Source organism: Struthio camelus, chromosome 6 (assembly GCF_040807025.1).
Source record: "Struthio camelus isolate bStrCam1 chromosome 6, bStrCam1.hap1, whole genome shotgun sequence".
NCBI classification, from domain to species: Eukaryota; Metazoa; Chordata; class Aves; order Struthioniformes; family Struthionidae; genus Struthio; species Struthio camelus.
Genome location: NC_090947.1, coordinates 21,521,543 through 21,537,734, shown reverse-complemented (window position 1 = coordinate 21,537,734; position 16,192 = coordinate 21,521,543). Strand labels below are relative to the sequence as shown.

At 40.1% G+C, this 16,192-nt stretch overlaps 1 protein-coding gene across 3 annotated transcripts in view; it reads right to left on the bottom strand.

The window, feature by feature from the left end:
- Positions 1 to 310: 310 nt before the first annotated feature.
- Positions 311 to 16,192, bottom strand: part of CHN1 (chimerin 1) — a 115,353-nt gene continuing 99,471 nt past the window's right edge. For all 3 annotated transcript variants that reach the window (XM_068948514.1, XM_068948513.1, XM_068948515.1), the window contains 5 exons: positions 7,547 to 7,720; positions 6,683 to 6,760; positions 5,365 to 5,502; positions 4,198 to 4,303; positions 311 to 1,236 (listed from right to left, as the gene is read on the bottom strand). In XM_068948514.1, coding sequence (XP_068804615.1) covers positions 1,065 to 1,236; positions 4,198 to 4,303; positions 5,365 to 5,502; positions 6,683 to 6,760; positions 7,547 to 7,720 — 668 coding nt within the window. In that variant the 3' untranslated portion in view covers positions 311 to 1,064. The remainder of the gene's footprint in view (positions 1,237 to 4,197; positions 4,304 to 5,364; positions 5,503 to 6,682; positions 6,761 to 7,546; positions 7,721 to 16,192) is intronic.

Here is a 16,192-nt window from a genome sequence, read left to right as displayed (position 1 = left end):
CTACATATGTCATTTATGGAGTAGTGGATGCCCTGACAGTATTTTTTTGTTTTATTTAAGAGTTTGAGCTATTCTTGAGAAGCATTCTGGAGAATGACAAAAATTTTCAAATAAAATAAGGAGAAATTAATGAGAACCTTAATAAAGCTGTCAGGCCCCAAAGTACTTAGCTTAGAACGGTCTCGTCAGAAAACACTAAAACTCTTCCACTTTCTGTTTCGGCTGAGGCTGTCCAGTATTAAGAAATTACCAATGTAAACAATGAAACAAACAGTATTTTAAAAACATTAAGTAAAAAGTAACTTCACGGTAGAGTTCTAAAGCAAATTTTAATAAATTAATATATGCATGCCAGATAAAAATACAAAATTACAATTGAAATAGCAATAATAATAAAGGAACACTGCTCAGCATTGCAGATTCACTGCAACCACCATAAACATCATGGAGAATTACTTAAAATAACATTTAAAATACACATTTTGTTTCTGTTAAAAACAAATTACTATATGATGAAAAAACAGAAGAAACCCAAGAAGAAATCAGCCAAAAAAGTGGCAGAGAATGATATGAAACGTCAATGAGCTGCCAGAGGCTCCATTTCACGTAAGTCGGTGTTCTTTTTAGTATCAGAAACCAATTACATAGAACGTAAAAGCAAATTCACAACAGGTTTACACGGAGAAACATGCTGTATTACAACCACAAACTATCCAGAACAAAGATGCTGCACCAGTTCAGTTGTTTCCTTCATGGAATGATTCTCACCAGAACAGGGAGAACAGGGAGCCAATCATGCAATAGCTTTAGTTTTTTTTGTTTTATATTTTAACATGATAAACACCCAGGATTACTAGTACTGGAAAGTATGTGTTAACCTTTTTTCAACATCAGCTGAATGGCACTACAGAAACGACAAAGAGTTCCTTCATTTTTATCCTGAATACATCAAAAGCTCTAGCAAATATGGAATTCAGCTACAAGAGCCATTAAATTACTTTAAAATATTCCTTCATCCATAGAACACTGTTGCTTCCTTTTTTATTACAAAACCCCCAAAATATTCAAAATAAAATGTCTTCATTTTTTATAAGCATCTCCACCACAAGTCTCTGATAACGGATGTCATTCAATGCAGCCATCGCATCCAGTTCTGGCGCTCTCATAAGAGTTGGTCCGAAAACTATGCCCAGATTCTCTGCACTCATGAGATTTTCCTTTTCATGAAGCGTTACTCTGCAAAAAAGGACAGTTTTTCACTGACTGCAAGATTCCTTCCATGCCAAACAATGCCAGCATATGCTGAAAAAAAAAAAAATCTAGGGAAGGAAGAACTAGAAACCAATTTTTGCCTTTCCCAAAAGCCTCGGAGAGGCTGCCCTTTGTAATAAGATATATACTGAGGTGTTCTGTGAAACATCCAAACGCTAGCGAGTGCGGCAGCTTACGGTGAGTCAGATGTCTCTGTCCTCCTACCACGCACACAGGCTAGGTTTACTTCCAGAAGGAGAAATATGTTGTAAGGGAAGGGACTGATGATTTGATTTGGACAAATTAGAACAATTTTGCTTTTGCACCACTTGAAGGCTACTTCTATGGGAAAACCAGACTGTACTCCCAATATCCTCTGCAAGTTTGTTACTACATTAGTAGTTTTGCAGTCCCCAGACATGTACCTGCATACACAGGATTCTGCTTAGACTCCCTTGATTACATGACTCTGCATGGTCAAACTATTTCTCGCATGCATGCTACAGCTATGCAGGGGAAGCGTATGTGAAATCACTGGCTTTACACATTACCAACTAACCATGATAAGTTGGACTGAACGTCCCTGATTCCTCTTTGATACAAATTACATCCTGTGGCATATACTAAAGCAGCTCAAAAACTGTAACTTTGGGGCAGCTTTGAAATCATCAGGATCTCATCGGAACCTCATTTTCAAGGCAATCTGAGCAGGTTATTAAACCTGTGCTCTGACGGACCTACTTCGACCCTGTCTTCTTCCACGGTCCTCAGCAGCTGCTGAACCCCTGCACTCCCGACTCACGGCAGCCTTCCACTGCTGGGAACCTGGAACCTGCTTTCCATCTGCAGGGATCAGGGAGCAAGGGAGGCCACGTTTTGTTTCACCACAGCACTCCAACCTTTTCAAAGCTGTGGGGTGAGGCTCTGTCTTGGGGCATGTTTGCGGGCTACCTGCAGAAATATAACTCTTGGCCAAGAATTACACCCACAGCAAAAACATCCTCTGCTGGGGCTATTGCGGAAACACTGTCTGCTCCGCAAATAGCGGAACAGTCACTGTTGCCCAACCACAACAGTATCCAGGGTCACAGGATGGTATTATTTCTTATGTGGGTACGCAGCAACTTGTGCTGTCCTATGCTCCTCTGTCACCACATACATGGGCAACAGAGTATGCAGTGCTACACGGGGAGCAGATGGAGGGACTTTGCACAGACAGATAGCATGGCTGGGGTGTCATGACACTGGCTGTGCCCATTACTGCTGCCTATTGCAGTGAATAGGAAATACAAATGCGTCTCAAAGCCTAAGCTTCTGCTTTGATTATGAATTGCCTCACTCAAGGAAAAAAATTTAAATTATGCAAAAGTTTCAATACACACTATTACTTTACCAAGAGAAACAAATCCCCAGTCTCCCTAAGGATTCTCAGAAATAAAGTATCCAGGGACTGTAACTGCTAGAGTTAGGTTATTTCTGTTTGCACCACTGTAATCTTGTGTTGCATAAAAAACAACCTTTGACATTAAAAAAAGTTGTCGAGATTCTTCTTTTTTCCTTCTGCCTTCATTTTTATTTTTAAAGCAAGTTGAACTGCTGCTTTTTTAATTTATAACTATTCCAGATAAGGGAGCAGTGTCTGATTACCCAAAGTCAGCAGCAAGACAATAGCTCATCCTGCACTAGAGACCTTTCTAGCAAGCATATTAAAATCACGTTTAAAAATGAGTGAATTATGCCACTCTCATCATTCACCTATACCAGAAATAAGATGCATAAAAGGAACTTGCTAATTAAGTCACCCATGGTAACTCCTGAACAACAGTAAAAACCGAAAGACCAAAACCCTAACGTCCACTGACACTTCACAAACAGTAAGGTTTCTTCACTGTTTATTTTTTTCTCCTTTAAGTACTTTGTCACCAAGTCTCTCATCCCTGCATCTGTTCTAAAACCATCAACTAGAAACATCACTGAAATAAATGAACAAATCAGACAGAAACCCTGTGGCTGAATTTTGCCACAGCAAATCAACCCAATTTTGCCCAGCAGAATCAACATATTTCTACTGTAGAACTACAAAAGGGAAAAAAAAGAAAGAGAGAGCTTAAAATAAAGCCTTTTTTCTAAAGAAAAGTAGTGATTCTCATCTATTGACAACAGGCTTATATCACTTAAGAAACTAAAACGGATACACTAGCAAGTCACATTAATTTTTCCCCCTACTTTCCTAAAGTAAATAGAACTTGGGTAGTTGTGCTCAGTACTCATCTGTCAGTCTACCTCTAGTAACTTTTTTAGCCTACTGACCAATTTCAGTCATATCCGAGGGAGAAGGAGAAGCCTCAGACAGATGTTATGTTCCTCTGGTTTTGAGGAAGTGGCAGGTGGAACAAGGGGATCCAAGTTAATGCAGAATGGCTGGCAGACTATACGGCAGGTGTGACTGAATGGCCACACACTGTGGCTAACCAGCATCAGCTGAAGTCTAGGCATCTTTTTTAGGGTGTCAGAGATGATCAGGGTTGAGGAAGCTTAGAAGGAAAAGGCATACAGCAATTGCCTATAGCAATTAAGTTTTATTAGTTCCTTGGTCAGGTAATAATTTGCTGCTCCTGGAAGTACTAAAGGCAATTCCTATTTACTGTAAATATTTTACAGTGCAAATTTGTTAGGCAGATAACTTTTGCTTCAGAATTGTGGGTTTTAGCTTATATTCTTCAAGTAATTTGTGAGTGCTCTAAGTGGGAGGAAAAAACATGTCTATGCATCCATTATAATGCATCTATTATAGTGCAGTCTAACATTCGCCTTTGTAGTCTCCAGAAGCAACTCAGAATTTGCTGTGCAGAATTTTGTGGGTCTTGCCTAGACTTTTCTGGAGGTCCTAACGTGGATTTTGTTAAAAATAAGTTCAGCTCAGTTCTTTCCAGATAGTCCACCTACCTCTTCAGATGTGCCATGAGATACCTTAAAGTTTCACAGTGTGCAGGTGGCAGTAGTTTCAGTGCCTCATGGAGAATTTCCAGCTGTTCATCCGGATCGGTGGTTTCTGAAACACAGACGTTTAATTGGTGCCACATACACAGCCAGAGCTCAGAAAGAGAAAGCCAAGAACGGTGGCCCATAGAGGAGATGGAGACCTCCTAGATCAACTGGACTATTTATTTCCAGAACCTATCCAAACCTCATTTTGGAAAATTTACCCACCTAAAGAGGTGCCCAGAGCAGTCAGGAACGGCACGATGGGTTTTTGGACAGAGAAAACTCCCCACTACAAAGCACACTCTAACAAAAGGTTCCCTACAGCCTACTTAAGCAAAAAAAAAAAAAAAAAAACACACCCCTGGTAGCCATTGCTGGCAGTTTTGCACATATAATCTACAGGTGCAATCCTGGAACAGCAGAAAATACTGGGAATTTTGCCACTAACTTCTTTGGCTGTGTCTGTATTACTTGGAAAGAACCTTCTCCAGAGCAGCAGGAAGCCTAGCATGCAACCCATCTTTTGTACCCATGGCTACCTCACACCTTTCCAGGTGTGGCTGATGTGTGCTAAATGGCAGGGCATGGTTCAGGCTGATGTGATGTTTGGGAGAGAAGTGCCAGCTGGGTGTACAGTCATGCTTGGTGGCTGACTGTCTACAAGGCTAGTCTTGAGGGTGGCCTTATGATGAGTGCTTCTCAGCATGTAAAGATACAGGCAATGGGACACTGAGAATGGTTATCTCTAGAAACAAATCACTTTTTATCTTATTTTTAAACGCTTGCATAAATGACCTTGTTTCTGGCCGCACAAAAATAAGAGACTTTAAATATCACTGTCAAGTACTAGGGATTAATGCAACACATGCAAAGCAGTATGTTCCACAACATGTGACAAAAAGGAAGCGTTCTTGATGATAAAGCAGAAAAAAAATGTGACTGTGATCATAGAGTGCCACAGAGTTATGTCAGAATGTGCACTGCATATTTAGTCCTGCACTACTCAGTAAATAGGGCATGCAGGGCAAAAGCTGATGGAACAGCTATTAAATCCATAGGCACGTCATGCACAAAAAGGAAAGGAAAAGGACCAGGATGAAGAACAGGAGGAAAATGCTTTATACATACTTGCAGACTCTATAAACTTTGGGTAGGCGTCATACGTGATAAGTGGAATTGGCAAATCCCTGAAGTACAGTTTAAGTGCACCAGTGATAATATTGATATCTTCATACATATTCACAGAAATATCTGCTTTTTCCCCATCTGTGTGGAGAAGATACTGACATTAAAGCCTTGGAAACATAAACAGATGTAAAATAGCATTCAAACGGAAGACTGTAAGTTGCTTAGGCATTAAAATGGGCACAACTACAGATTTGGGCTTTTATATGCAAAACACATAACGACATTTGGCTGTGGAGTTCATTGTTTCAGGATGAAGAAAGACCTCAAGCCTTTTACACAGAAACCTACCCTTCCTTCATTTCAAATGATTACAAAAAATGCTGTGGAAAAAACCTGCCTGCCTGTTCTAACAGTATCTATGTTGGAGAAATGTGTGGAAGTTCAGCTATTTCTGTACACATCATGTTGCCAAACAACACATTTGTCAGCAGTGAATGAGAAATTAGGGGAGTCTGGGAAAAAAAGAAAAAGGAAAGGAAACCAGCTTAGTACATAGCCTCCTCATTTTATAGGAAAAACGTGTGTTCACCATTTAGCCTACCCACTCCTGACCGCAGTGGACACAGCTCCAGAGCTTGGCTTCTGCAGCACCTCCCGCCCTGCTCGTACTGCAGAGGGGCAGATGTTCTGTGAAGAGGTCCTGTCCTCCACAGCAACGGAAAAGGGCTAGTTTCCAGCATAGATTTTGGCCTTAATTTCTACTGGGATGGGGGAACTGCAGCTGGAAAGCCTTTGCTTTTCCCACTGCCTTTTGTCAGGGAGGAGATGTTTGCTCTCATTGACTTTTTTTTTTTTTTTTAAACTGTAAATATTCACAGTAACTACAAATAATTCAAACTTTGTTTGCACTCTTGCATTTATCTTAACTGTTTTGGAGCTTTTATCTAGAAAGCCGAGATTTAAACTGCACAACTCTTTTCAGGCACTTAACCCATTGCCCTATCCTTCCCTCACCTCTGAGCGTAGTTTTACTTGTAAAAGTAGGGCAATAATTGAGAAAGCTTTGTTCTTTCTTATGTATAACATCATTATTGAAATACGGATCCTGACGGAAGGAAAGCAGATTTTGACAATACGGGCCACAGTGGGGTTCACATACTGCTCTGATGTGGCGCTCTCCTTACCCCCTTCCAGACCACCAAGCCAGCTCCTTCAGAAGGGTGATGCAGCGGAGCACGAGGCAGATGGGAGCTGTGCGGAAAAACGGGGTATACAGACTACACCAACATACAGTTAGAGCACATAGTAAAGAACCTACCTCTGTCAAATGCCATTTTGACATCTTCAATAAGATCACTGAATCCTGAGACTCTGTATAGTCCTTCAGAATTAAGACCTGCAATGAACATTTTAACAAGATTAAAATAAGTATCAATGTTACATTTTCCTTCAAACCATTCTTTCTTTACCATGTTCTTCTTTTAAAGGAGAAAAAGCAGACTGGTTTTAAAAGTCTTATCAGGCTTTACTTTCAGAGTGAAATCTTCTCCTGGCCCTTTTAACCCTGACCCCTGCATTAGCTGCCTTGTTATATCAGCACTAAATTATGTTCATGCAAACAATTGCAGAGCTGAAGAAACATATGAAACCCATTACAACCTATTTAAAAATAGATAACTGAGGTTAGCATACTCCACGTTCAGTCATTATTTCAGAATGAAAATAAATATTCTAATCCTAGAAAAGAATACTCAGTGTGGGCTAGGGGAACTACCAGGAGGAAACATCACTAGTTAACATGCATTTCACTTAGTTTTTTAAAATAAAAATACTATTGGCAAGATAGCTGCTGGTATGGAACTACAAGGCAATAATTGTCCAAAATGCTTTCTTGGGTACTGGGCATTATAAAACATACATGACATATGTCCCTGCTTGCTCTGTGCTTTAGTTAAGATCACATTAAGCAACTTCTAACAGCGTTTGTAAAAATTATAAAAGGGTATATGAACCATAAAATAATACAAAGTATGATATTAGCTCTGCAGGGTAATTGGCAGTCAGAAAATGGCTTGTGCAAATCTGTTTTGCGCCATCATATGCTCAGCAGAAACCCAGATGACCCAGATCAATCTAAACGGATTATCAGTAAAGTAATCAAAGGCCATTAACTACGCCTTACCTCTAGATTCAATTTCTCTAATGCACATGTCTACTACCATTGGTCTCTTAGTGAAGTGTGCTTTTACTAGCGTCGTAAGGTCACAGCTGTACACTTTTTTGACGTGCTTCAGGTCTGGCTTGCAGTCATTTGGGACCATCTTGGAACATTGCTTGTGCACATTTAAACCACAATCTGAGAGAAAAATGAAAAGATGATCGGGCTACTGTCTTGTGAAAATGTGTAATGAAGTCAGTATGTGCGGCTCCAGCAGGATCTGATCTGATCTTGCAACTGCTACTCCTGTACAGACCTTGCAGTCATCAAATGCATGAGGCTGGAGCAGACCTGAAGTAGCATGTAGTAGTTGTCCATAGATTTTCTATCCAAAACATTTCTTTTAGCCCTAGGAGATTTCACGTAAAGTGATAAGCTCTCCATAGGGTTTTTTGAATCAAGACGTAATGCTCAGTGATGCTCCCCTCTAGTATTTTATGTGTCTCTGTCATGATCTGAAGTTTCTTTCCAAGTCGTTACAGATATCCTAGCATTTACACTTTTAATGCAGTGCTAAACTGCGGCATTTAGACACATTCTTGAGTAAGCTTGGGGGAGATGAAGGTACAACCCCTTTGCACTGTACATTGGCAACACAATGCTGAAATCTTAAGCAGTTCAGGAAACTCTACTGTCTTGCCAGGTGAGGTGGTCCATGTTTAACGTTGTTAGTGACATGGCCCATTCTCCAGCTTGGAGGAGAGCTGCTAAACAGATGCAGAGATCGCTGAACTGGCTGTTTTTTGCTACTGAGCAGTTGACAAAGGAATTTATTACGTCACAGTAGTAGCGGTTCTGAGGCAGTTTCATAGGGTTTTTGAAACAAAGTGTTGGCAGTCACTAAACCAATTCTATTTACTTTAAAAATGACTTACAGAATATTTGTTGCTCTAAACTTAAACAAACAAATCTGCAGCTTTATTGTGAATATACTAAGAATGAGATTTAGTTTAAGTAAAATTTAATTGAAATCAGATTACAGAAAAATGTTTGTTCTGTCCACAACCATGCAAAACATAATAATCAGGGTTTTGGAAAAAAACCTAGGAAAACAACACCAATTATACAGTAAATATGGGTAGAACATTAGAGTCCCTTTCAAGCTAAGCAAACATTGCAATCTATGACACCAGTCACTAGGTCTTGTGCAACGAGCCAGCCTTCTGCATTGCTTGGAGCCCAACGCAGTTCCAAATGACTTGATTTGCACTGAAATTGCTCGTATTTCGCAGTGGAGACTCCCAAGTGTTTCCAAGGAAATAGCAACCAGCAAGAAGTGTGGCCCTGTGCAGACACAGCTCTTGCCATGATCTATCAGGCATATTGCATTCACTGAGGTTCCAGTTCTGCAAGCATTTCTCTACACAGCTTCATTGTCATAAGTAATCCTGTGAATTTCAACAATAACAGAATCAAGGAATGGAGGAGCTTGGACGATCAATGCCTTGACGAAAATCTGCACTTTCTTCTCCCACTGTCGTATTGAATATCTCTCTGTATATATTCCTTTTCTTTTTAAGCTGCTATTAAGCAAGTATCAGCCATTTGATTCCTGTTGATTTTGGTGATACTTGCATTTTCACTAATGCCCTGTATATTATTTGACTTTGGTCTTTATGAAATAGTAAAACTATTTCACAGCCAAGATTCCCGCTAGTCGCCACAGCCTGCTGCTAAAAGCACTTGTTTACTTAACAGGCCTGTAAAGCAACCAGCTTTGTCACTTAGACTTCTCTGTAAAACACTCAATCTCATGGCAGCAATTAGAGTTCGGCATGTCACCTTCAATCAGTCAAAACTAACACAAATCCTGCTCCAGATGAAAAGGCTAATTAAAATTCTCTTTAGCTATTTCTGTGCAGGAACGACTCCGTTCCTGGAGAAGAGTGATTAACGCGCAAGACTGGGAGCTGCAAATTCTGAATTTAACACCTGTTTGTGATTTTTGTTTTGCAGACAGAACCCTGGCCAAGTCACGCAATCTGAAACCCTTCCCCCTTCAAACGAGGCAGTGGTGGGGGTGCTGCTTAGGCCGCTCTGCTCCACCTCCGTGCCCCAGCTCTGGTGCTGGCCGTGCTCCACGGTCCCTTCCAGGCTTGGCCACGGAAGCCACATCTCGCAACTGCTTGCAGAGAAGTTCAGTTTGGCCACTTAGGCTCTTTAATACTTGTTCTGTTTCTCCATTTGTGACATGGAGGAAATAACAACAGCAAACACATGTGCTTTCCCCTGGCTGTTCAGTTAAATCCCACTTTTACTCAAATGCTCTAAAACCCTTACTTGGAAGGTGCATGATTAGAGTTAATAAAGCCAAGCCTTTCAAATGCAGTCACTACCTTACTTACGGTTCTGGTGTGTGGAATGAAGAAACTCTGAGCATAGCAATCAGTGAAGTCAACAGGAGCTTTAAATATGACCAGTATTATATTTTGTCTACCAATATTATATTTTATCTGAACCCTGAAAAATCAGGTCTCTCAGTGCTTTTAAAGTGAGAACTCGAATTGATTGGAAACATTTGACCTGAATCATTAGTTCATCAGTTGTAAAACGGGAAGGGGAGTATGGTCTTCCCTCCTCTGGGTGTTGTAGAAACAAATTCATTACAAAGGAGAAATTTCTCATCCTTCAGAGTAAAGTTGGAATATTGTGACATTAGTAAGACCCATGGTCACACATTTAGCAAGGAGAAAACAAAATACTGAATAGCTGCTATTAAGCAAGTACCATCCATTCTGCATTCAGAATGCGCATGAGGTCGTGGAGTAAAAAATAGTAGTCAAATAATTAGAGGCAGTATCTTAAACCACACACAGAAGGGAGGCAAATGAAGAAATTTGTGAAAGTAAATATCATTATTATAGGTAGAATTTCTATAATTGCTGCAAGAAGCACCTATTCCAACATGTATGAAAAGTTTTAAATATTAAAACATTATACAGGAATATTCTCATCTGTATGTCAGAAATGATATGCAGAAGAATGCAATGGCTGGGTCTCACTTACAAGAACTCACCAGCAATTTTGCGAGTGCAAATTAGTTACTTCACGCAGATAGCAACACACAGATAGCTGAGAGTTATGTTTATGGGAATCCAAGAATAATTAAGATTAAACTACATTAAAAGAGGAAAAATATGCTTCCAAGTATCTTATACTTGACTTAAAACTATCACTGGATTCACTGAGATCATCCTAATGGTATTTGTATACAAGAAAGGTTTATTTCATTAAAGTATTTCCCTTACAGAGACATTTTCAAACTGAAAACCTTCTTTCTGAAAACAGTTATGTTACTGCTAATCCCAAAAATTCAAAGGGGTTTTGGATGTGACCCCATTAATACCAGAATAATAATTACTAAAGGAAAAGTCGACTTTCCTCCTCTTTTGTTCTTCCTTTACACTTGATTGAATTTTACACATCAACCTCCTCCCTATGGGGAGGACACAACACTCCTGAGAAATATTTAATACCTATAAATATTTCAGACACTCAATCCTTACAAAATGCAAGAACACTATTTTCAATAATAGCATTGGGCTGTGCAGCATCGTTACAATAATCAAAGCTCTTTTTTACCTCTTACATAAATGTAGAAGACCACCCTACTTCCTTTAGCAATTCCAAATCAATAAATAATTCTTGAAGATTTCAGGGAATTTGTAACAAGAAGTTTTTATTTGTTTCAATAAAGAAGCTGAAACTCACCAGCGCTGTGCTTTTTAACAGGTGGATCCTTCTCCTGAGCTGACAATACTTTGCCAAAGGTAGAATAGTCACGTTTCACTCACTAGTCTCTGATTTAAGTTGATAACCACAGTGACACACTCTGATAGAAGGGGGAGCATCTGCCTTGCAGGAGGTCAACCCTCTTTTCCCGTTCAATATTGTGGAGTCCAACAGAACGTGCCAACCTTCTACTGTAACTGTACTCAGCTTACTTGTCTGTACTACACAACAGGAATTATACTGCAAATTGCATATTTTTAAATGAAAATGCCTTCTGCTCTCATTGCAGATGTTTCACGACATCTTAGAAACCCACTATTTTAGAATCAACTAAGAAGGAACAAGAACGCTTAGTCCTGAATCTCTCTGAATGCTTCCACGTGGACAGGCCTTAAAACTGCTTGCCTTACTCACACACGAGCGTCATTATTTGGCTCAGTTCCTAGAGTAAGACCAACAGGATTCATGTTATTTCAAATTTAGAGTCTACGTATTTTCAGGTACATCAAAATAAATCCGCAATAGCTGAGTTGACTTCAGCAGCTCTACTCCTGATCTACTCTCTAAAATAACCAAGGGTCTTATCCATTTCATAAGGAAGTTCATCAGAGCTTATCCACTGACTCTTTATAGGATTGGAGAGGAGCTAAACCAAAATCTCCCTGAAGTGTCATACCTGCTGATAAATCCCATAGTGATACAGAACTGATTTAAAAGATGCAGTCATGGCCCATGGCAGGTCAATAGGAAAACTTCTGCTGACGTTGGTTAATCAGAATTTCACTCTACACAGAGATGAATTCACAGGACTAGACTTGCATACTACTATTTTTTATAGTACCAACAAACTGTGGCTTTTACCAAAAAATACAGCCAGACCTACAGCATGTAGGAAGTTTGGAAATTTAGGAAAAGAGGAGTAATTTTGGATGACAGTTTTAAAAGTGTCATATAAGCTACCCTGGCTTTAATAGCATATTGATCTAGGAGTTCAGGTGGGCTGTGACATTACTTCTATGAGAGATAATAAATTTAAAACCAGCCTGACAATCCTTTCTTATGATACCTGGAAAAAGGTTTTGTAATGTCTTAGAAACAGCTAATATTGATGTTAGTCCACTGAGCCGAAAGAACACATAACGTGTTCATATTAATGCATGAGCAGAGCCAAAAGATGTATGTACATTAATAGCACCCCATAAGCACACATTATAAATATTTGCAGAGACTAAAATATACTTACTTAGTTGTCACTTTTTGTTATACTGCCAATTTGATTTAAGTCAGTTTTAGATTTCCCTTGGTTTATGATTTACTGGTTAATGTGGCCACTGATCACGCTCCATAGGAATGACATCATATGCTATAAACATCACTCTAATTATAATTTTTGCATTATGCTAAAGGAAATTTATGCATTTTGTCACTCTGAAGAGCAGCTTTACGAGCTAAAAGGTATATTTAAATTATCTGCAAAAAGTTCCAAAAGACTATTCAGAGGTTTATGCTAAAGAGTGTGGGAGTGGTGTGAAGCATGGATCTGAAGACTCTGGTTCCCCTCCTAATTCTGGCACAGTTTGGCATCCTGGGCGAGCCACTTGAGAGTTGTGGCTCCGGAGCAGTACCTGACAAATGGGGTAATACTGTTACCTTTGGAAAGCAATCTTCGTTGTGAAGGTGATAGGTTCTACACAAGTACAAATTGTCAGCATTATTACTTTCGCAACGCTGAAAAGGTTAGAAAACAATTTCTCCCTCATAAATCAATCATAAACTAGTAGCTTTCCTTTAACAATCAAAGGTCCTTTTCCGTAGTAAAGAAAGCAAAGCTTATTATCCTCTCAGACACACTGTGTGTGGACAGGGACATGAACGTAGGAGCCCCACCGACACTGCGTGCTGCATTTTGTGCTTCCAAGCTCGTGGCAGGGGCATGCGACGAAGGTTTGCTTTTTCTTCTTGCCAGAGCTCTCCCAACCCCAGTGACACCCAACCATTTTGGAATGGCCACACTGCATTACACTGTTAATGTGCAACGCACATCTGGAGGCAACCTTGGCACCACCAGCATCTCCAGCCACTTTGTTAAGCCGTGTCATGGCAAAACTGCTTGCAGACATAAGCAGTAAGCTTCCACAAACCTGCCATCATCCATATCACTTTATCATGCGCTCCAGGGTGCGTTATTCTTTAAGAAGGAATTTGTGGAGGGCAGCTAGTTATTCAGCAACAGAATTACCTAATACTACATAAAAATCTAGGCTTATTAAATGCAAAAAAAAACCAAACTAAAAAGCCAGTACCCCCTTATCCCAAATCAAAATAACATGTATGCCTGTGCTTCCAAAAACTGGTTGGAAAACACAAGTGAAATGCTCTTTCAGTAGAATTTGTTTGGTGGAGTTGGTTTGATTTTAGGAAAGTTCTGAGAGATCCCAGGCAGTTTGGTCCAAAGCTTCCACAGCTTCCTGCCATGACGGCTGCCGGCCTCCTTGACAGTCCCCCGATGGGCTGCTGCCTTGGTCATGGCATCCAGGTCCACGCAGGCCTGGAGCTAAAGCTATTTCTGGGGCTCACAGTTTCAAGACGATATGGTTCCAGAATAGCCTCCCTGGGGGAACTTTGCCGAGGCAATGTTGCAAGAGCATCAGCCTTTTGTCCCATCACTAAAAACACGGGCACTGTGCCTGCAGAAGTAATGCCTGAGGAAGGGCAGGCTCCTCTGTAGTCTTCTTCATCCGTACACACCAGCGGGGCAATGATGAACTGTCCAACACAAAGGATTTAATAACAAAACAAAACAAAACAGCAAAGGAAATGGAGCAATTGTGCATTTTGCAATTGCTGGCGAGAGAAACTGATGAAATGGGGAAATTAAATATTTAAGTAAGTCACAAAACAATGCTGCTTTGAGGCCATTACTTTAACTTTTCTGAAAATGAGCTCCTGGGGTTCACTGCAGCCAGTGCTGGCAGCAATACTGCTGGGGCTCAGTCAGTGCCAGCTGGTTACCCCCACAGTGACAGGTGACCTGCAAGTTTATTTCTATCAGCTCTTCAGAGACAGGTCACCTACTCCAAGGAAAGCAAAGACAAGCAACTGGCTACATCGGTGGCAGGCTGAGACACTTCATAGCAAATGTATCAAGGCAGCATTAATAGTGTTTTATATACAGCCTCAGAGAGCGGTGCTGCCTCATATTAAAAGGAGCAATTTATTCATTAAGAGCAATAAGCAAAAGGATACTGAAGAAGCTGATTATACAGTACCTTGAACAGTTGTGATGGGATGGGGAGGGGGAAAGGACAAGTCTAGCTGGGTAGTACACTGACGCTGTTGTTAATGCCATGCTCTAGTTTCTAATAATACACACTAGTCTCCATTAATGTTACTGGGCATTACATGTATGTGTCATTCATAAAATGAACTTCCTGATCTTTATCTGCAAGTTTTCTTTGGATTTGTTATCGTTTCTCTCCTGCATACATTTTGGGCAATGGAACAAGCCTTGTAATCACAGAAGAGCCTTGCCTAGGTGGAATGTAATTAAGAATACATTTTTTAGGTTTATGAATCTTGAACTGGGATAAACTCTTATGTCTTCATTAGCTTCTGCTGAGCTTCAATATTTAAACAAGCTGGTGGCACAGTAACTTCAAACACGTCTTCAGTCATTTCTGCTTGTGGCAAAGGCCCCAAGGAAAGCACCCTGGAGATGGAGCACTCCCTCAGAAAAGGCAGATTGCTTGCATACAGATGAGTCTTCATTTGATAAAAATTTTAAGCACCTGTGGTTAGGATGCAAAAATTGGAAGCATGACCGCCAGAGGCAGGTGCCCATTATAATGATTCACTCTATGAAAACAAATCTTTCTTTAAACAAGCTGATGAAATAAAGATAAAATTTCAGGGAATAAAATGTAACAAACAAGGAATGATTTCTGTTTTGCTCTGGATATGCATCCAGCAGAAATCAGACTAAGTCCATTGATTCACTTCCTACAGGATTCAAATCCTAGACAGGAGCCTAAGTCTTAATTTTGGAAGACAAGAAAATCTTCCCGTGTTTTATATCCTGCATTAATCCCGAAACGTCTGTACTTAGGATGGCCAACATCTTTCGTCAGCCAGTAACACTAACATTCCGATGCCATTCAGATGGCAGTGGCTACCATTATCTCTGGTCTTCATGGTAGGGAAGAGACATGGAAGAAAAAAGCTCTTCTTTGTCTGCCATACGATCTGCATATGGTTAAGCTAGGGATAACCTATCTTCCAGAGGATACCTGTATGCAACTGTATCTGAAAAGATCCTGAACATACCCATATTTTGGCTGAGGAGGACACACTCAGTCATGCTGCACTGAAATAAAGAATAGTTCAAGTTGCTAAGACATTCTAGCTGGTTGCTATGGCCTGATATGTATTGCTACAAATGTTTGGCTCTGGTTTATTATTTTTCAAAGGATCAGCTTGTTTGTATAACATAAACTAATCTATCAGCCATTAGAAACAAGCTCTACTTTTTCTTCCTGTCCCGCCTACTCTTTTCTGAAACAGATGACATTCATCTTTGTTGTGCAGTTTTGGACTGTCCCACACTTTTATTCTTTCGTGTTTTCCATGCTTCTACTGAGAACAGGCTTTTAAATGGTTCAGCTTAGCAGTAATACATTTATATTTGTTAAACTTTTCACTTCTGTACAGCTAATATATTTCTCCTGAAATGTGCAATTGTTTGTTTTAAAAAGGAATGCTCAAAAAAGTATAAAATTACATATGGCAAGTGCAGTTTTGCTCATAGGTGTTTTCAGTGATCACACTGACCACAAAACAAACTCTGTGGATTTCTCTGGGGCAGCATTGAACCCTACCTGA